This window comes from Panulirus ornatus, chromosome 1, assembly GCF_036320965.1.
Source record: "Panulirus ornatus isolate Po-2019 chromosome 1, ASM3632096v1, whole genome shotgun sequence".
Classification (NCBI taxonomy): domain Eukaryota; kingdom Metazoa; phylum Arthropoda; class Malacostraca; order Decapoda; family Palinuridae; genus Panulirus; species Panulirus ornatus.
This window is the reverse complement of record NC_092224.1, coordinates 82677017-82703210: the sequence shown is the minus strand read 5'-3', so window position 1 is coordinate 82703210 and position 26194 is coordinate 82677017. Positions and strand designations below refer to the sequence as shown.

Here is a 26194-nt window from a genome sequence, read left to right as displayed (position 1 = left end):
TACATGGGAAAGATAAGGAAGCTAGAGAGAATAAGAAAATATAAGGGAGGGTGAGAGGGTGAGAGGAAGCAGAAGAGGAATGTTTTTCTTGTTTTCAGAATGAATTTCTACATAAATTTTTCTTAATGGATGTACATATTCATTTTCACAGTGAAGCATATTTCATTTGTGGATTACAGTACACAATACTTTAGCTTTTGGATGGCAATATAGATTATAAAAAAAATATTGTTTTTATCAATTCAACAACATATTTTCATAAACTATTATAATACTGACATTTTTCCGTATCTTTGAAAAATCTTTAAAAATAAATGGAATTTACTTGCATATATATAAGCAGAACTTCAAAGTCCTAGATTAATCTGGACAGAAGCAATATTACAATGAAGCAGAGAAGAACTTGGATAACACTAAATAAGTGACAGCAAAGAAGTTTTAAGGTATTTGGATAACACAATAATAATTCACTTAAATTGTTTCTTACATTTTTCATATGTATATATATGTGTGTGTGTGTGTGTGTGTGTGTGTGCGCGTGTGTGTGTGTGTGTGTGTGTGTGTGTGTATATATATATGTATATTATCCCTGGGGATAGGGGTGAAAGAATACTTCCCACGTATTCCTTGCGTGTCGTAGAAAGCGACTAGAGGGGACGGGAGCGGGGGGCCGGAAATCCTCCCCTCCTTGTATTAACTTTCTAAAATGGGAAACAGAAGAAGGAGTCACGCGGGGAGTGATCATCCTCCTCGAAGGCTCAGAGTGGGGTGCCTAAATGTGTGTGGATGTAACCAAGATGTGAAAAAAGGAGAGATAGGTAGTATGTTTGAGGAAAGGAACCTGGATGTTTTGGCTCTGAGTGAAACGAAGCTCAAGGGTAAAGGGGAAGAGTGGTTTGGAAATGTCTGGGGAGTGAAGTCAGGGGTTAGTGAGAGGACAAGAGCAAGGGAAGGAGTAGCAATACTCCTGAAACAGGAGTTGTGGGAGTATGTGATAGAATGTAAGAAAGTAAATTCTCGATTAATATGGGTAAAATTGAAAGTTGATGGAGAGAGGTGGGTGATTATTGGTGCATATGCACCTGGGCATGAGAAGAAAGATCATGAGAGGCAAGTGTTTTGGGAGCAGCTAAATGAGTGTGTTAGCGGTTTTGATGCACGAGACCGGGTTATAGTGATGGGTGATTTGAATGCAAAGGTGAGTAATGTGGCAGTTGAGGGAATAATTGGTATGCATGGGGTGTTCAGTGTTGTAAATGGAAATGGTGAAGAGCTTGTAGATTTATGTGCTGAAAAAGGACTGATGATTGGGAATACCTGGTTTAAAAAGCGAGATATACATAAGTATACTTATGTAAGTAGGAGAGATGGCCAGAGAGCGTTATTGGATTACGTGTTAATTGACAGGCGTGCGAAAGAGAGACTTTTGGATGTTAATGTGCTGAGAGGTGCAACTGGAGGGATGTCTGATCATTATCTTGTGGAGGCTAAGGTGAAGATTAGTATGGGTTTTCAGAAAAGAGGAGTGAATGTTGGGGTGAAGAAGGTGGTGAGAGTAAGTGAGCTTGGGAAGGAGACCTGTGTGGGGAAGTACCAGGAGAGACTGTGTACAGAATGGAAAAAGGTGAGAACAATGGAAGTAAGGGGAGTGGGGGAGGAATGGGATGTATTTAGGGAATCAGTGATGGATTGCGCAAAAGATGCTTGTGGCATGAGAAGAGTGGGAGGTGGGCTGTTTAGAAAGGGTAGTGAGTGGTGGGATGAAGAAGTAAGAGTATTAGTGAAAGAGAAGAGAGAGGCATTTGGACGATTTTTGCAGGGAAAAAATGCAATTGAGTGGGAGAAGTATAAAAGAAAGAGACAGGAGGTCAAGAGAAAGGTGCAAGAGGTGAAAAAAAGGGCAAATGAGAGTTGGGGTGAGAGACTATCAGTAAATTTTAGGGAAAATAAAAAGATGTTCTGGAAGGAGGTAAATAGGGTGCGTAAGACAAGGGAGCAAATGGGAACTTCAGTGAAGGGCGTAAATGGGGAGGTGATAACAAGTAGCGGTGATGTGAGAAGGAGATGGAATGAGTATTTTGAAGGTTTGTTGAATGTGTCTGATGATAGAGTGGCAGATATAGGGTGTTTTGGTCGAGGTGGTGTGCAAAGTGAGAGGGTTAGGGAAAATGATTTGGTAAACAGAGAAGAGGTAGTAAAAGCTTTGCGGAAGATGAAAGCCGGCAAGGCAGCAGGTTTGGATGGTATTGCAGTGGAATTTATTAAGAAAGGGGGTGACTGTATTGTTGACTGGTTGGTAAGGTTATTTAATGTATGTATGACTCATGGTGAGGTGCCTGAGGATTGGCGGAATGCGTGCATAGTGCCATTGTACAAAGGCAAAGGGGATAAGAGTGAGTGCTCAAATTACAGAGGTATAAGTTTGTTGAGTATTCCTGGTAAATTATATGGGAGGGTATTGATTGAGAGGGTGAAGGCATGTACAGAGCATCAGATTGGGGAAGAGCAGTGCGGTTTCAGAAGTGGTAGAGGATGTGTGGATCAGGTGTTTGCTTTGAAGAATGTATGTGAGAAATACTTAGAAAAGCAAATGGATTTGTATGTAGCATTTATGGATCTGGAGAAGGCATATGATAGAGTTGATAGAGATGCTCTGTGGAAGGTATTAAGAATATATGGTGTGGGAGGCAAGTTGTTAGAAGCAGTGAAAAGTTTTTATCGAGGATGTAAGGCATGTGTACGTGTAGGAAGAGAGGAAAGTGATTGGTTCTCAGTGAATGTAGGTTTGCGGCAGGGGTGTGTGATGTCTCCATGGTTGTTTAATTTGTTTATGGATGGGGTTGTAAGGGAGGTAAATGCAAGAGTCCTGGAAAGAGGGGCAAGTATGAAGTCTGTTGGGGATGAGAGAGCTTGGGAAGTGAGTCAGTTGTTGTTCGCTGATGATACAGCGCTGGTGGCTGATTCATGTGAGAAACTGCAGAAGCTGGTGACTGAGTTTGGTAAAGTGTGTGGAAGAAGAAAGTTGAGAGTAAATGTGAATAAGAGCAAGGTTATTAGGTACAGTAGGGGTGAGGGTCAAGTCAATTGGGAGGTGAGTTTGAATGGAGAAAAACTGGAGGAAGTGAAGTGTTTTAGATATCTGGGAGTGGATCTGTCAGCGGATGGAACCATGGAAGCGGAAGTGGATCATAGGGTGGGGGAGGGGGCGAAAATTTTGGGAGCCTTGAAAAATGTGTGGAAGTCGAGAACACTATCTCGGAAAGCAAAAATGGGTATGTTTGAGGGAATAGTGGTTCCAACAATGTTGTATGGTTGCGAGGCGTGGGCTATGGATAGAGATGTGCGCAGGAGGATGGATGTGCTGGAAATGAGATGTTTGAGGACAATGTGTGGTGTGAGGTGGTTTGATCGAGTAAGTAACGTAAGGGTAAGAGAGATGTGTGGAAATAAAAAGAGCGTGGTTGAGAGAGCAGAAGAGGGTGTTTTGAAATGGTTTGGGCACATGGAGAGAATGAGTGAGGAGAGATTGACCAAGAGGATATATGTGTCGGAGGTGGAGGGAACGAGGAGAAGAGGGAGACCAAATTGGAGGTGGAAAGATGGAGTGAAAAAGATTTTGTGTGATCGGGGCCTGAACATGCAGGAGGGTGAAAGGAGGGCAAGAAATAGAGTGAATTGGAGTCATGTGGTATACAGGGGTTGACGTGCTGTCAGTGGATTGAAGCAAGGCATGTGAAGCGTCTGGGGTAAACCATGGAAAGCTGTGTAGGTATGTATATTTGCGTGTGTGGACGTGTGTATGTACATGTGTATGGGGGGGGGGGGGCTGGGCCATTTCTTTCGTCTGTTTCCTTGCGCTACCTCGCAAACGCGGGAGACAGCGACAAAAAAAAAAAAAAAAAAAAAAAAAAAAAAAAAAAAAAAATCACTTTACAACACCTATGAATAAACATGTACACTCATTCTACAAACGCTGGGAAAAGACATCAGCTTATCACAAGAAAAAAAGAACGAGTATTTCTAATCCTTAAAATGTGAGTAATTTCCAACAACTCCCTTCATGCATGAAAAAATCAAAAACAGCCTTCATGAATCATACAATGGCATACAAATTTGTACAAAAAGGAAGATATTCACAAAAAAGTAATACGACTATATCTTGGCCTAGAGGAATGCTGAATGAGTGGGGAAAGTGGGTTGCCACTAGCATCTCTGTGGCAATCTTTCCTCAACTTGCGATAAGAAGGGAGGAAATGGAGGTCCATTTGTTTGTTCTTCTTGAACCTGGTATCACATTATTATCTTTTTCCTTACACCACTGGTGGTGAATGAAATTAGTGTATGTAGAAATATTACACTGTACACTGTAATGAAAATGAGGAGGGTAAGCGCCTTGGATGTCAGTGATCATTCTTCATCTAGAGATAAGAGAGGAGAACATGGAGGTCCTGTTTGTCTATTTTCCTTATCATTAGTATCATACTCTACCTTTATTTCCCACACAGGCACAACAACCCTGGGAGCAAATAACAAGAATGTATATAGAAATACTATACTACACACACTACATGAATTTCTATTACAAAAAAAAAATTTGACATCACTCTCAAATTCTATCCATGAAAATTACCTGCAGCTGGTACAAAATTTGATCCATGTACACAACCCAAAGGATGAGTGTGTACTTGGTGGTGACACAAGTGGTGGTAGTCTGGGCTCACCATCATCCCCCTTCCTCCTACTGGGATCACTCTCTTAGTCACTTATTTCTTTATCCTCTACTGAATACTCTTCTTCACTTTGCTCACCAGCTGATACACCTGATGACAAGCATTCTTCCACATCACACAGGTCATCCAACAATCTTGGCATTTTCTGCTGGGTTAAAGTATGCACAGCCTGAGAAGTTGAGGGGCAAGTGGTGGTGATTATTGGAGTAGTGAAGAGCAATGAATTCTTTCCAATACATAGGTGACAGAAGAAACTAAGCCATTAATGTTACCATAAATCAACTACAAATCTAATAAGAGGTGGAAATTTTGAGTATAATGTTGGCCATGTCTTATAAGAAAATATCATATGAAGATTGCTGTTATTTTGGGATTAAAGGAGTTTTGGGCATACACTCAATATGTTTTAACAATTCAAGTCAACTGCATTTAAGAGCTTAGATCAACAACATAAGGATGTGGAAACAATTTCCTCAATATTGAAATCTTAAATAATTCCTGTTTGTCATTTTTCTGTCTCTCTTAAGCCTGCATTTTTCTAATGCTTCTAACTTCACCTTTTTATAGACTTACAGAGGCAACCATCAACTTTTCCACACTTTCTTTCTCAGTGTGAGCCTGAGTAACAACATAACATAAAAAAAGAACAAATATTTTGCGTGTTTATAACTTGTCTTTGTCATTAAAAGATAAGGACATTTTTGAAATATAAAATGTTCTTGGAATTCTTCATGTGCCTCCCTGCTACAAATACTGAAAAGGCATACATTAAATAATGATTATTTAAGACTTAAGTTGGGATACATGATAAAACCTATCTACTAAAATATGACAAAGACACACATCTATACATACTTCCTTATTTTGTTTACATGGCTACATAAGACCTCAGTCTATCCTTTCAAGTACTTAACTTGAAATGATTTTCTTTTTAAGCAAGTTAAGAGGGGAAATGCACAGTACTAATTTGGCCAAAGCTTTCTTTCCTATCGCTAATTAAATGTTTAGAACAGCAGGTTTACAGCCACAAGAAAACACGTGAAACATACCAAGACTTGTTATGTTGATAAGCAACACAGACCCCATAAAACAAGGAGTCAAACTACCTGACAGAATGGTCATTATCCTCTAAATGATTGGTCACTGAGCAATCGTCATTCTCATTCTGGGTCGACATTAATCTACTCACCTAATCAACAGGATAACCAGCTGTGGGCAAGAGACCAGATGGTTTCTCAGTTGAATTTTTTCAGATGATCTTTCAGTGAGATTTGTATCTTAAACTTTACATCTATCAGCTATGATGGTTAGTTATTTCTGTGGTGTGTACATTACCGAACAAAGTATCCTACATTTCAGAATTACTTTTCTGCATCTGACAAAAAGCCAAATCAGATTTCATGAAAGGAGGTAGCTCCCTATTCATAATTATGCAGGAGGCCAATCTTACTTAACATGGACAATCACATACAAACAAAGTTATGAATGAGAAAATTTATCATTCATACTACGTAAATAAATGCCCCCTACGAGCGTGTCACAAATTTACTGTGAAGGGTAATTCCTTAAAAAGAAATGTCAAGTATATGAGCAATTATAAACAGGGCAGATATAAAAACCTCCTTATTCTATATGCTACAATTAAGCTCAAATGACAGCTGGTTTACTCAGTCAAATGAAGGATGATTAAGCTGTGGAATCTTTGAAACTTCAATCAATAATTCATAAATAATCAAGAGGTATGGCTCTTGGAAGTTCTTTGATGTCACATTAATAATTCCTTAGTACTGTGCAAGATTCATTAGAAAAGAGTCTTCTAACCAATGCTACGGGAAGTAAATAATGGATATCCTGGACAAGAAATGCTATATCTGGAATAAGTCAAGGGCTCAAAAGCACAGGCTTTATATCTCATTAGTTCCCCTAAACACCACACATGAAAAGGTCCAGCTGTTACTGAAAAATCTAATTTCAGCTGATTTTTAAAAAAAGTATGCAAAAATTGCAGAAATGTCTACATCAATTATTGATTTCAAAAGAAAGATTTGCATCCAATACTTACTCCCATAGTTGCCACAGGAAATGACAATTAATCACGTACTGCAGCAGCCAAAAATTGAGTTTCACAAAAAAAAGAAAACTGTTACTAGTATTCTCTCCTCAAAGAAAAATGTGATCATTCTTTAAGAAATCATTGTGCTTAAATATCAACTCTAAAAGAGCCTGAATGTAAGTTTCTAATGAAGCAGATGATCTGGAATTTAACATTCTCCTACTAACTGATTCTGAAGCTTTAGATACCAACTTATGGGAATTATTTCTTTGGTTCCAAAAAAATTTACTGGCAACCAGAAATCAACAGAGGCACAGTTATGGAAACTTCCTTGCAGTTCCATCCATAATAATTTTTTTTATACCTGACTGCTGTTTCCCATATTAGCATGGTAGTGCCAGGAACAGACGAAGAAAGACTACATCTGCTCACATTCATTCCCTAGCAGTCAATGTTAATGCAACGAAACCATAGCTTCCTATCTACAACCAGGCCCCACAGAACTTTCCATGGTTTACCCCAGATGCTTCACATACTTTGGTTCAGCCCACTGACAGCACATCTATCAATCTATTTTCCTATCTATCTATATATCTCACACCTGTTTCCACCTGGAACTCCCTCAAGGGGGTGGCCGCGGCAATAGAGTCTCCATAACTAGTGAGTTCCATTTCTGCTTCTTAGCTTTTAATGCAGAAAGTAAAAGTAGTATAGCATAGCAATAGTCAGTAGGAACATTAGGTAGGAGCCTCAGCAAACGCTGCACTTGAGCTGCCCTCTGCCAGTGGCCTGTTAAGGGTGAAGCACTAACAGGTAAGAAGCAGCACTGGAGTTCACTAGATATGGAGACTCTATTGCTGTGGGCACTCCTTTGACGGAGTTCTAATTGGAACAGGTGTCAGAGATATAGATAGAACAGATATCCTTTAAAGCCTCACCCTTGATAGGTCAATGGCAGATGGCAACTCTAGTGCAGTGTTGGCAGAGGCTCCTACCTAATGTTCCTACTGACTACATCTACTTAATGCTCTAGCCTAATATTCCTACCGACCATTTCTACCTAATTTTTTACTTACTGCTCCAGCCTAAATGTCCCTACCTACTAATTCTATATACTGCTCTTACCATTTTGCCAAAAGGTAAAGCTAGTGCATAATGCTCACTGCAGGAAAATCTAGAGTTATGAAGAATGAAATGTGAGTTAAGTGTTGTCAAATGTTATCTATGACAAGAAGAGATTGTATAATAGTAATATCCACTCTTTCTTGAAAAATCCCACATTACAGGAATAGCTAAGTCTGCCTCTAAGAAACTGGGTGTCCTGTTTAGATGTTGAAACTTCTCTTCTGAACAGCTGCTCCTTTTATACATGGGATTGATTCATCCTTGTATGGATTACTGCTCTCACATTTGGGGTAGTTCTAGCTCTGTATCCTTACTTGAGAGTCAAATTGAAAGCGATCCAACTTATAAACTGTCTCAGGCTAACTTCCAAACTTGTGTGCCCCCACCACTAACTAGACCACACAATACTTGGCAAGCTCCTGCATCACATGATTATTGTGAGGCCATCGGCAACTCAAGGGTGGGCCATTTCGATACCTGCTCCTTTCCCTATGTGTCAAAGATCTGGAACTCTCTACCTTCTCATGTCTTTCCTAATACCTATAACCTGGCACATTTCATACGACAGGTCTTTCAGGTACTCAAAAATTTGTAAATACTTTCCCTTGTCTTTTCTTTTTCTGCTTCATAATTCTCTCATGATTTCAGGGTGGACTTTTGTCTGTAACAGAGGCCTTAAAAAAAAAAAAGGGGGGGGGGTGTTAGTGGTCCATATGTGGATGAGGCAGAAAGAAAAGACATCTACCTGGGTCAGAGAAAAGCAAACTGACAACCTCTGAAGCACAACAAACCTAGGTACACCACACTTCTAATGCACTCTATCCCATGCAAGCCTTTTACCCTCCTGCATGTTAAGGACCTAACCACTCAAAATCTTTTTCACTCCATCCTTCCTTCTCCATTTTGGTCTCTCTAATCTCCTTGTTTCCTCCACTTCTGACACATATAGCCTCTTTGTCAACCTTTTCTCACTCCTTCTCTCCATATGTCTAAACTATTTCAGCATAAGTCTTCTGCTCTCTCAATCAAACTCTTTTTATTACCACACATCTCTCTTACCCTTTTATTACAATATTGTTAGACTGTCAAGAGGGTTATCTAAACAGACAATCTGACAAGAATGATATTCTTTGACTCATACTGCAGTAAAGAAACCACAGCAAGTTGTAAAAAAGTCTATGAATGGAGAAAATCACCAGCATGAAATTGTTAAAGCAATGGACAAACATATCACACTAAGAAGGCAGTGAACTACTATATAAAACATGAGGCTTACTGCTTGTTGATAAAGATAATGTATGGTTACACTCATGGATTGAAAATGTACCCATGATTATTGAGTGCTCAGTGGCTTGTCATTGAGGAGATGGCAACTATGAGGCAGTTAAATTTTTGTTTTTATAAAATATATGCTGCCTAATGTCAAGAATGGTCCCAGGCACATGTTTTCTTTGTGGTAATTACTGAAGAATAAATTTCTTTGAATGGCCCTGCTACTGAAAGTTTAAGAACTTATTCAACTACAATAAAAAACTAGAAATCTACATTAAAAAAACATAACACCCACTATACTTTCACAATAGCTTAAACACAAGGTTGAAGAATAAATGAAAAATTAAAAAAAATATTCAATAATCTACAAGAATTGTGTAAACCAATTACTGGCATAGGAAAATACCATTTTGGCCCACAACCAATGCTTAACCAACTTTTTTCTCTAATGACAAAAGAATTCTTCTTCAGGCTCAAGGGTTCACTGATTAAATGACTGGATTCATGAACTTATAAAATATGCACCTGCTCTTATACCATATGGAATGATGGGCCAAATCCTACTTTAAACATGATACAGAATGATGGTTTTCTATATCTGAAACTTTACGTCATAAATGTGTTTTAATGGTTATGATAGTGACTAGCTTGACAGCATCTGAAATCATTACAAATACTTTTCTTTAATTACTATGAAACTAAAAACATTAGGAAATCACACAAGATATGGAATGGTGCAGACTCTTGTAACATTACATACATACATATCCAAATAACTGTCAACATTTATACCTTAAACATAATATATTATCAGTAAATTCTTAAGACTGAAGAAATAAAATAACTGAACATTTTACACATCACAGTCTGCTTAATTAAAATATCAAGCAATAACACAGTTTTTCAGGGGCATCTTTTCCAACAGATCTCACTATACTTATCATAAATTAGAATTCACCTTGTAAAATCACAGGAAAATCTCCTATGTATTTAATCCAAAGTACAAATGAACACTGGGCAACACTCATAAAACTGGAGATACGTATATCCTTTCAAGCAGAGTATTCCTATAATCCATCACCATTTTTGTGACGACAGTAAATATAACACCATCACATACCCGAAAAGCAATGGAAGCACATTTCCTTCTTATAAGATTTTTTTCAGACAAAATAGAAAAATAACCCTACTTTTCTTTCACAAATAACATTCAAAATATCAAATTTTATGATTTTTCTTATAATCTTATAAAGCACATGATAACTTCTCTGATGCTGATTGGCAATGAAGTTAGCTCTTGCTAAATTTCTATAGAAACATTTCATTGAGGCAAGAGAACCAGAACTGATATTACTACTGGCAATTTCATTCAAGGAATAACCTTCTCATTTCTACATTTCATTATTCTAAACCCATCCACTTTACAGATGGTAGTTATAGCATGACGGACATAAGGGAATATACTGTAGGTATCACTGGCATCATTAGGTAACACTGATGAGATATGCAAAATTTACATTATTATGATGGTGGCACAGGAACAGGCTGCTGATAGCAATGAGGACGCTGAGTTGCCGGATCAAGATACAAAACACCACACACGGCTGAGAATCCAAAGATGATGAATAACAACTTAAGCAGTCTGTTCTCACCACTGTTCATCTCATGAGGCAAAACCTGCAAGAATAATGTTTTATTATCTATTCAATGCAAGTGAATGACAAAGATAAATCAACACACTGTATGTGATAAACAGTTAAGAATAATGAAAAGCTTTAAATAATATGGGGTAACATAGTGTTTGAAGCATTATTTTTCTTCACTCAGATGTAAATCAAGTGCAATTACCATATCATGAAATCAAAACAATAAAAACAGGCATCTAGGGTTAAATATCCCAAGAGGCAGTCTTGAAATAAACAAAACACTGCTGATAATCATTTAAAAAATCTAGGTTTTGAAACAAAAAATAAACACTGTTTTATCTTGACATTCTCCAAGACTTCATCATCTTCAACCACCATTATATGTATACAAACAGTATCCACAAAACTCCTTGTCCACCCCCATATATTCTCAAAGGCAAAACAAGGATATGGATCATTGTGGGTACAAGCATATATTGCTATCAAGGTGAAATCATCTCAGCTGAGACTAGTGTTTCTGACAGTGAGAGCACCAACAACCCACCTCAGTGTGCCTCAGGCTTTCTTTAAGGAAGGATGTACTTTCTACAATCCTGACTGACCCTTCATTTTGGGAATCTTACTTCTGTGCACTGTATTTCCTCCACCAGTGCTTCAAGATGGTTGGCTCTTACCTTTCTAAGGTTGAGAAATCCTGATTTCTCACCTGAAAGCAAGAAAATGTGGATAAATGTGAGATTTCTAGGTGCACTGGGTACTCAGAAAGCATGATCACATAAGTGGTTGTCAGTGCTTGTGGCCTCCCTGACATCATAATCCCACCACCAAAACCCATCCCTGTTCACCCAAGGAAGAATTTTAGACATGCAAATAAACTCCTACGAAGAGAAGAAATGAAGTAACCCCACATTTCAGCCACTGAATTCAAGAAAAGCCATCCAAAACTTAAGAAATGTCTCAAAGAACTATTCAACACTGCCTGCAAAAAGGAACTTTACATCCCCTTCCCCTAACAAGCCAGTGTCAAACCTCTGCTTAAGAAGGAAATGGCATAGAAACAAATTATGTCTACAAAGAACTACAAGAACTAGAGAAAGCAACAATGAAGTAAAGAAGAGGTAGGAGAGAAGGCCAAAGCATGACAGCCAGTATTACACACAGGGATATGTGATCTTGGAGTGCTTAGTGGTGCAATGGGAAGGAAAGGGTTGTTCTAGAAAATGCTCACTCACTAGCACTTGTTCAGATCTGTTTGTGCTTGTTAGCTAGGTCTGGACACAACTTCAGGCAGCTTATCCAAAGGAAGATGGGGGCCTTAAGAAAAAGCTAACCCTCAGCAACAAATCAGGCTCTAATCTACTTCATCCTTTTCCAGATCAAATTGGTGAAATCATCTAACAGATGTGAATGTCATATGGCAAAAACTTTTTTTGCTAAAGCCATATCTTTGCTACAGTTTGCCCTGATTATGAATTGAGAATTAGGCTCATGATCCAGGATGAACAAGCACTCTTCTGTGTACGCTTCTGTGAGACATATGAATCTTTCGGTACCCTTCAATACCTGATGCACTCCTTAAGGACCTTGAGTCTTCAAGCTTTGATATTATGTGGTGCAAAGTCTGTCTCCCTACTACCAATTTTCCTGTTTCTCCTATTGTTCTCCTAATTCAACAAATTCTATAATCTTCGACTATCTAAACTACTCCCATGAGACTGACATCTTCTCACTCGCAAGCTGAGAATCTGTACCTCAGGGATTTCAACATTCACCATAGGGAATGGTTGAATTTCTCCCGTATGGATAGTGGAGGGATTGAAGCCCTCATGTTTTCCATTCTCAATGATTTAGAGCAAATTATCTCCCACCCTATCCGTATACCTGACCGCTATGATCACTCTCCTAATATTCTGGATTTGTATCTCGCCTTCAGTCCATCCCACTGGAATTATATAATCTCACCCCAAATGGTTCATCTGATCACACTCTTATATATGTATCTATTCTAATGGCACCTCCCCCTCCCGCAGCCCCTTCTGAGCATAAATGGTGGCACCTGAACAAAGATGACTGGAATAACTTATGTAACTTCACTTCTGACTTTCCTTGGGTGAATTACTCTCTTGTGTGGTGATGCTTCTGTCTTTGTCGAATGCATTGCAAAGGTTATTCTTAAAGGAATGGAGGCATTTATCCCCTATTCCTCCAAGACCAATCCATGGTTCAACCGCTCCTGTTCTGAGCCATTGAGACAAGGCATCAGACATATCGGGCTTGGAAATACTCTCCTTCTTCTGGCTCCCATTCAGCTTTTATCACTGCCCATAATCGATACAAGCATGCTATCCTAAGGCGAAGCATTCCTTTATTCAAAGGAAGTGATATTACCTCTCCTTGTCATCGACTGATAGGTCTTTCTGGTCTTTAGCTAAGGGCATCTTTAACAACTTTTGTCACTCTACCTTTCCTTCACTTTTCCATTCTGATGGTACTACAGCTGTCTTTCCCATAGACAAAGCAACTCTCTTTGGTTCCCTTGGAAGACTCTAACATTACTTCATCCCCTCATGCTCCTCTTACTAATTCTATGCCTCTTCCTGTAATCTCTTTTTGGACTGTAAGAACAGCGCTTCTTTCTCTGGACACAAGCAAGGCTTATGGTCCTGATGGCATCTATCCCTGTGTACTGAAAGAGTGTGCCTCTGAACTTGGACCTGTGCTTGCTCATCTGTTCTGTTTCTGCTTAAAACCCAAAACTTTTCCTTCTCCTTGGAAACATGCACTGATACATCCCATCCCTAAGAAGAGTGATCGTTGTGACCACTCTAACTATTGTCCTACTGCTATAACATCTACCATTTTCAAAGCCTTTGAATCCCTCCACAACTCCCATATTCTTAAACACCTCGAAAATCACAGTCTTCTCTCCGATCACCAGTATGGCTTCTGTAAGGCGAGATCCACTAGTGATATTCTTTCCTATCTTCCTAATGTCTGGTTATCATCCCTTAAAGATTTTGGGGTCATGCATAGTTGCCTTTGACATATCTAAGGCTTTTGACATGGCGTGACATCAGGGTCTCATCTCTAAGCTCCCCTCTTTTGGATTCCCTCCCTCACTTTGATCCTTCATGTCTAGCTTCCTCTCAGGCCAATCTATCTCTGTGGTAGTTGATAGATCAGCCTCCCCCTTTTCTCCATCAACAGTGGTGTCCCTCAAGATTCTGTCCTGTCCCGTACACTTTTCCTCCTATTTTTCAACAATTTCCTCTCCACAAAAAATCCAATGTGCTCTTATGTTGATGACTCAACAACGCATTCATCCACATCCGTTAATTCTGCTCTCTCTTCTCTCACTTGATTTGCATCTTGTCTTGACACAGCTTCCTAAATAAACTCTGACTTTCTCCTTTCACACACTTTTCCAAACTCAGTCACCATCTTCTGCAGTTTCTCACTCAAATCACCCACCAGTGCTGATTCATCAGCAAACAGCAACTAACTAACTTCCTAGGCCCCCCTCATCCCCAACAGACTGCATAATCACCCTCTCTCTCCAAAACTCTTGCATTTATCTCCCTAAACACCTCATCCATAAACAAATTAAACAACCATGGTGACATCACACACTCCTGCTGCAGACCTGACCTTCACTGGGTACTAATCACTTTCCTCTCTTCCTACTCATATACATGCCTTACACCCTTGATAAAAACTTCTCTGCTTCTAGCAGCTTACCTCCCTATCTATCTATCTATCTATCTATCTATATCTCTGATGCCTGTTCCTCCAGGAACTCCCATCAAGGACTGGCCACGGCAAAAGAGTCTCCACTTATCCCTGTCCTTATATGCCTCCCTCGCATACACCATTCCACGCATTCTTCCACTATTTCTCTCCCCCCAGTATTTCTCCAATCTATTTGCCCATGTCATAGGTGGTCTTCCATGCATACCAACCCCTTTAACTGTACTATCATACACTCATTGTAAAATCCCAGTCTTGTATTCTTTTCACATGCCCAAACCATCTTGAAGTATTTTGTTTCACCCATTCTACCACTCCACAATTCATTCCTTTTGCATTCCCTGCCATACCACATCTCTCATACACCCCTTCATTTCTTTCTTCATTCCATCTAGTCACACCACATGCTCTTCTCAAATAGCTCATTTCCACAGCCTGGATTCTTGACATCTGTGACTCATTCCATGTCCATGTTTCGGCTGAATAGGTCAGGGTTGGGAGGACTATGCTGGCCCTTAATCCTCTCTTCACTCTACCCTTCATCATTCTATTAAGGGACCCAGTGCCTTTTCTACTCTGTACTGCTCTCTTCCTTATCTCTCCTCCCATATCACCACACTTACCCAAGACAGCTCCTACATACTTAAATTCCCTCACTTCTTCCAGTCTTTCTCCCCCCCTTTTCCAAAGTACAATTTAGTACACTTTCTTCTTTCACTCTATATGGTTTTACACAATCTATACTTTCACTTGGTTTCCTCTGTGAAGTATACTTACCTCCCACACTATACATTTTTAATACCTTCTACAGAGCATCTCAATCAAATCCGTAATATGCCTTCCCCAGATCCATAAAGGCCACACGCAAATTCATCTATTTTTCTAAGTATTTCTAATACACATCCTTCAATGAAAATACCTGATCCACACATCCTCTACCACTTCTGAAACCACACTGCTCTTCCCCTAATCTGAGGCTCTGTACATGCCTTCACCCTCTCAATCAATACCCTCCCACAAAATTTTCCAGGTGTACTCAACATACTTATGCCTCTGTATTTTAAACACTCACCTTTATCCCCTTTGTCTTTATACAATGGAACTATACATGCATTTTGCCAATCCTCAGGCACTTCACCATGATCCATACATACATTGAATATCCTTACCAACCAATCAACAACACAGTCATCCCCTTTCTTAATGAATTCAACTGCAATACCACTGAGTTCCATTGCCTTGTTGGATTTCATCTTCCACAATGATTTCACCACCTTTTCTCTCTTCACCAAACCACCCTCCTGGACTCTCTTACACTGCACACCTGCCACTCTATCATCAAACACATTCAACAATCCTTCAAAATATTCACTAACATCTCTTCCTCACTCCATCACTATCTGTTATCACTTCCCCCTTGCCCCTTCGCCGATGTTCCCATTTGTTCTCTTTTCTTTCATACATTATTTACCTCCTTCCAAAACATATTTTCACTGTCCCTAAAGTTTAATGATACAATATGGCCACAACTCTCATTTGCCCTCTTTTTTCAACCTTTGCACCTTCCTGGCCTTGTTTCTTTCTCTTATACATCTCCCAGTCATTTGCACTCCTTCCTTGTAAGTACCACCCAAATGCTTCTCTTTTCTATTCCACAAGCAACTGTACCTCTTCATCCCACTACTCATTACCCATTCTAATATGCCCACCTCCCACCTTCCTCATGCCACATGCATCTCTTGCACATGCTATCACTGCTTACCTAAATACATACCATTCCTCAACCACTCCCCTCACTTCATTTGCTCTCACCTTTTGCCATTCTACACTCAATCTCTCCTGGTATTTCTTCACACAAGTTTCCTTTCCAAGGTCACTTACTCTCACCACTCTACAAATCAAAATCTTCCTTGGTTAGGAAAATCACTATCTACCACATAGGTCATTCCTCTATATGCAAGTTACATACACTTACATGTAATTATTTGCAGAAAAACTATTAGAACCTTTGTTATCTTCTTACAAATCAAAAGTAAATTATTTGAAGTTGATGAAAAGAATTCATCAGAGTGGCAAATCTTAAGTTAACGTGGTATGGATGTGGCAAGGGCACGGTGGCGGAGACTGCAGGTAGTGGTGAGTGCCAGAGACTTGGCAAGTCCCTAGTGAAGACACACAACTGCCCACCAAAATTACCTACAATTTATTGACCCACAAGCAGATTCAGTGACTCAATCTCTGCTTGGGTTACTAATAGAGCATAAAAATGTGTACAGCATTAAACTTGCAGTAGGAAGGTATGTCTGCAGACTGACATTCACAGCACCGAATTATGTATTAGCAGACTGATGTCCACAGCATTAAAAGGGGGCAAATAGGCTCATGTAGTGGTGGTAAAAAAAAAAAAAGAAATGCAATTAATAATTTTTTTCATACTTTTTCACAGTTTCCTCTGTAAGTGACATGTCGATGATCTTAGCCCCTCTAATGATTCCATCACCTGCCATGTCCACTCCTAGGTAACTAAAACACCACTTTTTTTAGGTTCTCTTCATAAAAACTCACACTCCAAATGATTTATCTCTATCCCCTTCTAAACTAAACAACATTTCTTTACTCACATTAACTCTCAGTTTCCTCCTTTCAAACAGTCTCCAAATTCCAAAATCTAACCTCTGCAGTTTCTTCCACCAGAGGTGTGTCATCAGCAAACAGCAACTGACTCATCTCTAAGGCACTCCCACCCCCAACAGAATGCACATCTGCCTCTCTCTCTAAGTCCCTCATATTCACCTCCCTCACCACCCAATCCATAAATATATCAAACTGCCATGAAAATATTACACAACCCTGTTGCAGATTCACTGCCACCTGAAACCACTCACCCTCCTCTCTTCCGTGTCGCACACACCTTCCTCTCTTGGTAATGAATAGCTCCTCAGTGCCTCAAGTACTTTACTCTCACATTTTATATTTGTATCACCTTCCAAAAAGCATCTCTAGCTCATTAAAGCCACATACAAATCATTCCCTTCCTTTTTCTTTAAATGTCTCACAAAAATTATTCAAAGCAAACACCTGTTTCACAAATCTGCAACCACTTCTCAAGCTAATTTGTTCCTCCCCTATTGGATGCTTTGTATTTGCCACCACCCTCTCAATCACTACTCTCCCATATAACTTACCTGTTTACATTTAAATTCATACCTCTGTAACTTGAACATCAATTTATGTCCCTCTTATCTTTATACAATGGCATTATACATGCATTCTGTCAATCCTCTTGAACCTCTCCTTAAGCCATATATAAAATACATCAAATATCCTAACTAACCAATCAACAAACTGTAACCTCCATTTTTGAGGACTTCAGCTACAATCCCAACCACTAAAGCTGCCTTGACATTCTTCATTTTATGTGAAACTTTCACCACCTTTTCTCTTTTCACATGCCACTTGCCATCACTCTCTCACTCTGCATACCTCCACGACTGAAACATCCACTACATCTGCCACATTAACATTACACATTCAACAGATCCTCAGAATACTCACTTCATCTCTTTTCTACCTCTTCCTTACCTGTTGACATTTCCCCATCTTCCCCCTTCAATGATCCTCCCATTTGATCTCTTCACATCACTAATAATAATTATTAGTGGATAGTGCTGTACAGCAATTTCTGAAGAAATGGGGTGACTGTGTTGCTAATTGATTGATTAGTACTCTCAATAAATGGATGAATCATGTTGAGGTGCCTGAGGCTTCACGGAATGCAAGTATAATTCCACTGTATAAAGACAAATGGGACAAATGTAGGTGTTTGATAGAGTGGAAAGAGAGGTCATCATCTGGAAGGGCAAAAATAGGTATGTATGAAGGTAAAGTAGTCCTGGCAGTGTTGTATGAATGTGAGTATGTGCTATAGATGAGAGTGTACAGAAGAGGGTGAATGTATTGGAAACAAAACGTTTGAGGAAAAGTGTGAGGAGGGTTACCCAAGTAAGTAACGATAAGGTATGAGAGAGGTGTGGTAATAAGAGGAGTATGGTTGAAAGAGATGATAAGGATCCAATGAAATGGTCAGGACAGCATGAGAGAGGAGAGGATGACAAAGAGGACTTATGTGCCTGAGGAGGATGGGATAAGGAGAAGGGGGGAGAATGAACTGGAGATGGAAGGATGGAGTGAAAAGGCTTTTGAGTGCTCAGGGCCTGAACATGCAGAGGGGTGAAAGGTGTATATGGGATAGAGTGAACTGAAGCAAAGTGGTAAACAGGGGTCAATGAGCTGTCAATGGACTAAAACCAGCTGGGAAAACCATGGGCAGGTCTGTGAGGCCTATTAGTGGATGGGGGGTTGTGGTGATGGTGTATTACAAATGATGTCTAGAGAACAGATGAGGGTGAATAAGGCCTTTCCTTCAACTGCTCATGGCACTACTGTGCTATTGCAGGAAACACTAAACAAGTATGAAAGAAAAGAAAATAATAATAACAAAAACCAAGAAGGTGTGTACACCGAGACAGAAAATGGAGGATGGAACAAAAGAGGCTTTCAGTTATTGAGGCCTGAATGTACAAGAGGTTGCGAGATGTACATAGGATTGATAGCATTGGTATAAAGGGGGAAATCATCTGTCAACAGGTTGAAACAAGGCAAATGAAGTGGTTAGGGGAAACCACAGAGAGGTCATCTGTTGGCTTTATTGTAGGCAGATGGTTCTGGTTTCAGTGTATTATAAATGACAGCTAGAGAGATGGTGAGAAAAAATGAATAGGCTCTTCATCTGTTGTTCTTGGTGTTACCTCACTAATGCAAGGTGAAAAAAATATACATAAATAATATGAGTAAAATAGACTGTTATCTCAGCACTTTTCATACCACCCTTCTTAATCCCTTGTACTGTGAAAAAATAATGCAGTTTTTCATCTGTTCCTGGCGCTAGCTTGCTATAGCAGGAAAATTTAAAAGGGATAAAAAAAATGATGGCAAGGAAAAAGGCTATCTAAGTATTTTTCATTAAATAACTTCCTCATTACTTATACTATCTATTCTCATAATTCCATCTACACTACCCCCTACATCAATAACTTTTTAACTAATTGGACCTAGGAGTGTCGCTTCATATCCTAGCCTCTTAGTTGGGACAAGCGCTCTATCATGCAGCTTTTCAAACAATATGTAGTTGATTTTCTTCATTAAAGTTTCCTGTGCACTTCCAATGTTTCTCCCTTGCATTACCTAATTAGCAAGTCTGCTTATTTTCTAATGAAAAAGGCTCCAGTCATGGACAAGTCTTAACGTAGGCCAGGCCTGAAATGATATAGTAAAAGGGACTACAAAAAGATAGAAGTATTTCCTTCATCTCCTCCGCCTTCTTGTGATGGACAAAATTAAAAAATTAAAACAGAAGAGAAAGAGTGTGATGACATTAAGTACATTATCTACCTCTTGTCTCTCAATCCTGAAACATTTCAATCATTAAGCAGCTCACAATGAGAATAGGCTGGACAAGACACAAAGTAGTGGTGGTTAGCCAGCATTTCAGAGGGTGTCACACTGCATTACTCTGACCCAAGTAGCTGTCTTTTCTTTTTGACTCACCCAAACGTAGATTACTGACATTTACTCCCTAAGCATACAATCTCTTCTTTTCACGTGGTAACGTTAAGAACAGAGGACTGGGCCTTTGAGGGAATATCGTCACCTGGCCCCCTTCTCTGTTCCTTCTTTTGGAAAATTAGAAAAAAAAGAGAGAGGAGGATTTCCAGCCACCTGCTCCCTCCCCTTTTAGTCGCCTTCTACAACATGCAGGGAATACGTAACTCCAGATTTTCCTGTAGTGAACACTACATGATGGCTTGTCTTTGGCAAAATGGTAAGAGCAGTAAATAGAAATACTAGGGAGGAACATTTAGGGAAGGATCACTAGGTAGAATCATTACATAGAAGTAGTAAGAAGGAACATCAGGTAGATGTAGTCATCTGGAGTGTTAGGTAGGATCCTCTGACAACACTGCACTATAGATGCCCTCTGCCAGTGGCCTGTTAAGGGTGAGGCACTAAAGGCTAATACGTGGAACTGGGGCTCACTAGTTATGGAGGCATTATTGCCATGGCCATCCCTCTGAGGGAGTTCCACTTGGAACAGGCATCAGAGATATAGACAGATAGACAGACAGATAGTCACTATCATCTCACTCTCAAGTTGTATAGTCTTGCACATTAAAACATAACATGACCATGGTGCCATTGCAGAACTAAAATGCACTCTCACTTTCATTTCAAACCATTCACTTATACCAACAATATATAGGAAACTGTCTCTATAAAGAAGATATCCACTCCAAATTCCTTGGAACTGAGCAGTGTTCTGATTTCATATTTTTTCCTGATTACAAATAACAATCTTAGTTTGGATTTTTCAGCATTTAATCATTAATTATATATGAAACATATCTAAGTATATACTGTACAAATACTATGCAAACCAATAAAAAAAATGATTTGGGGTACTTATCCAATATTCATTCTTGCTTTCACTTCAAAATAGTATAAATTACATCCAAGTTTGATTACACAGGTGAAGTGCTGCAGGTTTGAAAGCCTATTGGGAGCCATTATAGGGGTAGAACATGGGCAAAAACCATAGAAATATCTGAGAAAAGCATTGAGCACTCTCAACTCTAATTCAAACTTCAGAAATTCAGGTGCCATTCTGGCAGGAATCTTAAATGGTTAGACATACAGATTTAGAATGTTTTGGGACAATGGATATTCAAACAGGAGATCTTTCACCTGAATTAAAGTTCTGAACAGCATTTACATGTCTCCCATGCACATCCTCAGGGTATAAACATCCTAAAAGCCTCTCTTATCAGCATCACTATATATTTTTAAATCAACTTTATGAACTTTCTTTCAAGACCAATTTTTATTACCTACCTGTGGAAAAATGATGTAAAAAAACCCTCTTCCTTTCCTAAATCCATTAAGTGTTCCACTCATTTGAGGTTCCCTGGTCCAAAGAAACGAGTAAAATTCTATCTTCTTAACATGACCATTGTCAGTGGATGGAAACTAAAATGTGCATCTACAGCCAAAGGACAATCAAATGATAATAAGATACACTGGTTTTCAAGGTGTGCCTCATCATCTGCCAAAATCAAGATTCATCTTGTCATTCTGGGTTTAAGCAAGATATGGTGTTCCTTTACAAAAACTTACCTCAAAAAATGTTACATAGAGGAATGTGCCACAGGCTATACCCTGGAGTGAGCCAGAAACAGCTGCAGTCGTAAATGATGCTTGCAACTCCGTGATTCCCATGCCAATTCCTACACCCAATGGTGATGTCACACAGAAGAACATGTTGGCAGTCAACATCTGTGAAAAAGTGTATCTACAAATCTCTTTATCTCAAAAAAACAGAATGATTTCAAGTAAGGACATTAAACATGGACTCTTTGTTCAAATCTGGTTTACTGACCAGACACCATCAAACTGAAAGTGGAAGTTTACATGAGCTATTAAGGCATACTCAGTTAATGTGATGCAAAAAACATTCTACAAACAAACGTAAAAGAATTAAGATTCATATATTCATAGGTAATGCTAATATTTCTAATGCCTGTTCAACAAATTCAGCTGCCAATCCAGGAAAGTGATTAAGTGACACTGTCAGTCATCTTTCATAATGAAAAAAATTTGCAAACTTAATTTACTCAGGTAATCCAAGGGTAGAAATGAGAAAGACTACTACAGATCAAGCATCCCTAATCCAAAAATCCAAAAACAGAAATGCTCCAAAATTCGAAACTTTTCGAGTGGCAACATGACATTACAAGTGGAAAATTCCACTCCTAAACACATTATATTTTCATTGTATTAATGGTATTTATTCACTCATTTATTTTGCTTTGTCGGTCTCCCACGTTTACGAGGCAGCGCAAGGAAACAGACGAAAGAAATGGCCCAACCCACCCCCATACACATGTATATACATACACGTCCCCACATGTAAATATACATACCCATACATCTCAATGTACACATATATATACACACACAGACACAGACATATATACACATGCACACAATTCACACTGTCTGCCTTTATTCATTCCCATCGCCACCTCGCCACACATGGAAATAACATCACCCTCCCCCTCATGTGTGTGAGGTAGCGCTAGGAAAAGACAACAAAGGCCCCATTTGTTTACACTCAGTCTCTAGCTGTCATGCAATAATGCCCGAAACCACAGCTCCCTTTCCACATCCAGGCCCCACACAACTTTCCATGGTTTACCCCAGACGCTTCACATGCCCTGATTCAATCCATTGACAGCACGTCGATCCCGGTATACGACATCGATCCAATTCATTCTATTCCTTGCCCGCCTTTCACCCTCCTGCATGTTCAGGCCCCGATCACTCAAAATCTTTTTCACTCCATCTTTCCACCTCCAATTTGGTCTCCCACTTCTCCTCGTTCCCCCCACCTCCGACACATGTATCCCCTTGGTCAATCTTTCCTCACTCGTTCTCTCCATGTGCCCAAACCATTTCAAAACACCCTCTTCTGCTCTCTCAACCACGCTCTTCTTATTTCCACACATCTCTCTTACCCTTACATTACTTACTCGATCAAACCACCTCACACCACATATTGTCCTCAAACATCTCATTTCCAGCACATCCACCCTCCTGCGCACTACTCTATCCATAGCCCACACCTCGCAACCATACAACATTGTTGGAACCACTATTCCTTCAAACATACCCATTTTTGCTTTCCGAGATAATGTTCTCGACTTCCACACATTCTTCAAGGCTCCCAGGATTTTCGCCCCCTCCCCCACCCTATGATTCACTTCTGCTTCCATGGTTCCATCCGCTGCCAGATCCACTCCCAGTTATCTAAAACACTTTACTTCCTCCAGTTTTTCTCCATTCAAACTTACCTCCTGAGTGACTTGACCCTCAACCCTACTGTACCTAATAACCTTGCTCTTATTCACATTTACTCTTAACTTTCTTCTTTCACACACTTTACCATACTCAGTCACCAGCTTCTGCAGTTTCTCACATGAATCAGCTACCAGCACTGTATCATCAGTGAACAACAACTGACTCACTTCCCAAGCTCTCTCATCCCAACAGACTGCATGCTTGCCCCTCTTTCCAAAACTCTTGCATTCACCTCCCTAACAACCCCATCCATAAACAAATTAAACAACCAAGGAGACATCACAAACCCCTGCTGCAAACCTACATTCACTGAAAACCAAGCACTTTCCTCTCTTCCTACACGTACACATGCCTTACATTCCTCGATAAAAACATTTCACTGCTTCTAACAACTTGCCTCCCACACCATATATTCTTAGTACCTTCCACAGAGCATCTCTATCAACTCTATCATATGCCTTCTCCAGATCCATAAATGCTACATACAAATCCATTTGCTTTTCAAAGTTATTAATGTATTAATGGTATTTCACATAATTTTACTATCAAGTAACTATGTGTGAATAAGTGTAAGAAAATGATTGCTTATCAGGAGCATATAAATTCAGAGTCAGGAATGAAGGTGATGCCAAACAACTCAGATCATAATCATCCACATGGGTGGCAGAGGTTGTGACACCATAGATTCCTGATGGTTCAGTGTTGCACAAACTTCGTTTTATGTGCAAAATTATTAAAAAACATTATATAGATTACCTTCAGGCTATTTGCATAAGGTGTATATGAAACATAAATGTATTTTGTGTTTAGATTCAAGATATTATGTATATGCAAATATTCCAAAATCTGAGAAAAAAATCCCAAATCCGAAACACTCTGGTCCCTGGCATTTTGGATAAGGGATACTCAACCTGTACTGGTACCCATGATTCATATCACATAAGGCAGCTTAAAGGGGTGAAAGCAAGGGGGTTGGAGATTTGAATAAAACATCTATTTTGAACAATCTAAATCTGATGTACTACAGATATCTAGACCATCTACTGTGTAATCCCTCAAAAATCACCTTCCCCAAAATCTAAAAAAAAAAAAAAAAGAAAATCTAACTTTTTTTTCCTTAAATAATAAGTCTAATCCAAATGTTATTGAAAAAGTATCACCAGAAATAATCTACTATCCTCTATGATGGTGGGTATGGTGGGTGAAGTTAAGTGGAAGGGGCAGGACTTAAGTGAGTGGTATGGACATTCTTTATCTTTGCAAGAATATGATAATCATGTTTTTTTCTACAAATAATTTCATTCTACTTACACCTAATCACATTTACAGTTTTTTTCAGATTTGATTTCACACTTCCTTAATACATCATTTACATATTTCTTACTCACCATACATACTTACCATGCATACTATTTACATATTTAGCTAACCCTTTTACATGAATAAATACAAAATATTTTCATCAAAAATGTAAGCACCAGTACTAGTGAAAATTTCTTTTATTCTAGAAATGACTAAAATAGTGGGTATGTAAATCTGGTTTAACACCAAGATAACATACGTGCTCTTTCTTTGATGACCTGTGGATGACTGAAATGCATGAACTTTTTCTAGTTATGGTGATAGCCTGTTAGTGACATCTGTGGATAAGTGGTAGAATCAACCATCAACTGGGAATTCAAATGTAGGCAGTAACTATATATGCCTTATATGAGGTTGAGAGCAGTCCTCATGATTCCATATATGAGGTCCTGAGCAGCATAAAGGTTAAAACTTAGGTGTAATGCTAAGCATTTACATGTTTACATGTCAATGACATTTAAACCCTTCAGTGTTCAATTGGATTTTACTGCCTCTACCCAAAGGTGCAAAGAACTGTTTTCCTTTTTCTTTATGAATACAAGAGTAAAAAATATAAATTATAAGGGTTAACTTATGTATGAGGTGTAATGAAAGTAGGCAATCCATCTTCATTTCATTATAAAGAGATATCCTTTCACTGGAGAGGGGTAACATCATCTCTACCTCTGTCTGACTCCTGCCTCCAACTGCCCGGCGAGCATTCCCACGCTGCAAGGTGCCTTCCACCAAACTATCGTACCAGACACTAAAGCGTACACCCCCTCACGAGATTTCGGTAACTAAATGTGACAATTTGTCAAAGCAACGTCAAAACTAAAAGCAAGAAAACAAAAAAGAGAATAAAATCAAAATATGACAAGGAATAAAGCAAATATGAACACAAATCACTGCTTAGCAATAAGACACTTCCTTTCCATGCGAGCAGAACAAAAATGACAAAAATTATAGTGCTCATTCTTCACAGGAGCCACCACAAGCATAATCTTGGAAATAAGCAGGGCGGTGTCTCACATGGTGAGGGCACTGCCACTTGAGGCTGGGTGCGGCCACAACTGGGGGTGAAGCCACTGCTGGTGGGTACTCCCCTTGACCCACAGGTGTCGTGGGGATCAGCAAAACCCAGGAGCATAGGTGACATCAGTTTTGCAAAGACAGGCAGCCACAGCCGTCCAGCTTCACTGAGTATTGTCAATGTGGCGTCACCTCCACTACCATGCCTGACCTGTCCAACAATTTTGAAGCAATGTCCCGCATGCAGACAGGAGTGCCTTTGGACAGCTGGGGCA

General features: G+C 39.4%; 1 protein-coding gene across 4 annotated transcripts in view; it reads right to left on the bottom strand.

Annotated features, from left to right (window-relative positions):
• Positions 1 to 3917: 3917 nt before the first annotated feature.
• LOC139750199 (zinc transporter ZIP1-like) overlaps positions 3918 to 26194 on the bottom strand; it is an 87127-nt gene continuing 64850 nt past the window's right edge. For 2 of the 4 annotated variants that reach the window (XM_071664658.1, XM_071664636.1), the window contains 3 exons: positions 21804 to 21962; positions 10698 to 10857; positions 3918 to 4875 (listed from right to left, as the gene is read on the bottom strand). In XM_071664658.1, the coding sequence (XP_071520759.1) occupies positions 10702 to 10857; positions 21804 to 21962 (315 nt within the window). In that variant the 3' untranslated portion in view covers positions 3918 to 4875; positions 10698 to 10701. Of the gene's footprint in view, positions 4876 to 7801; positions 10858 to 21803; positions 21963 to 26194 lie in introns of those variants that run through there. The other 2 variants (XM_071664647.1, XM_071664625.1) reach the window with 1 other exon arrangement.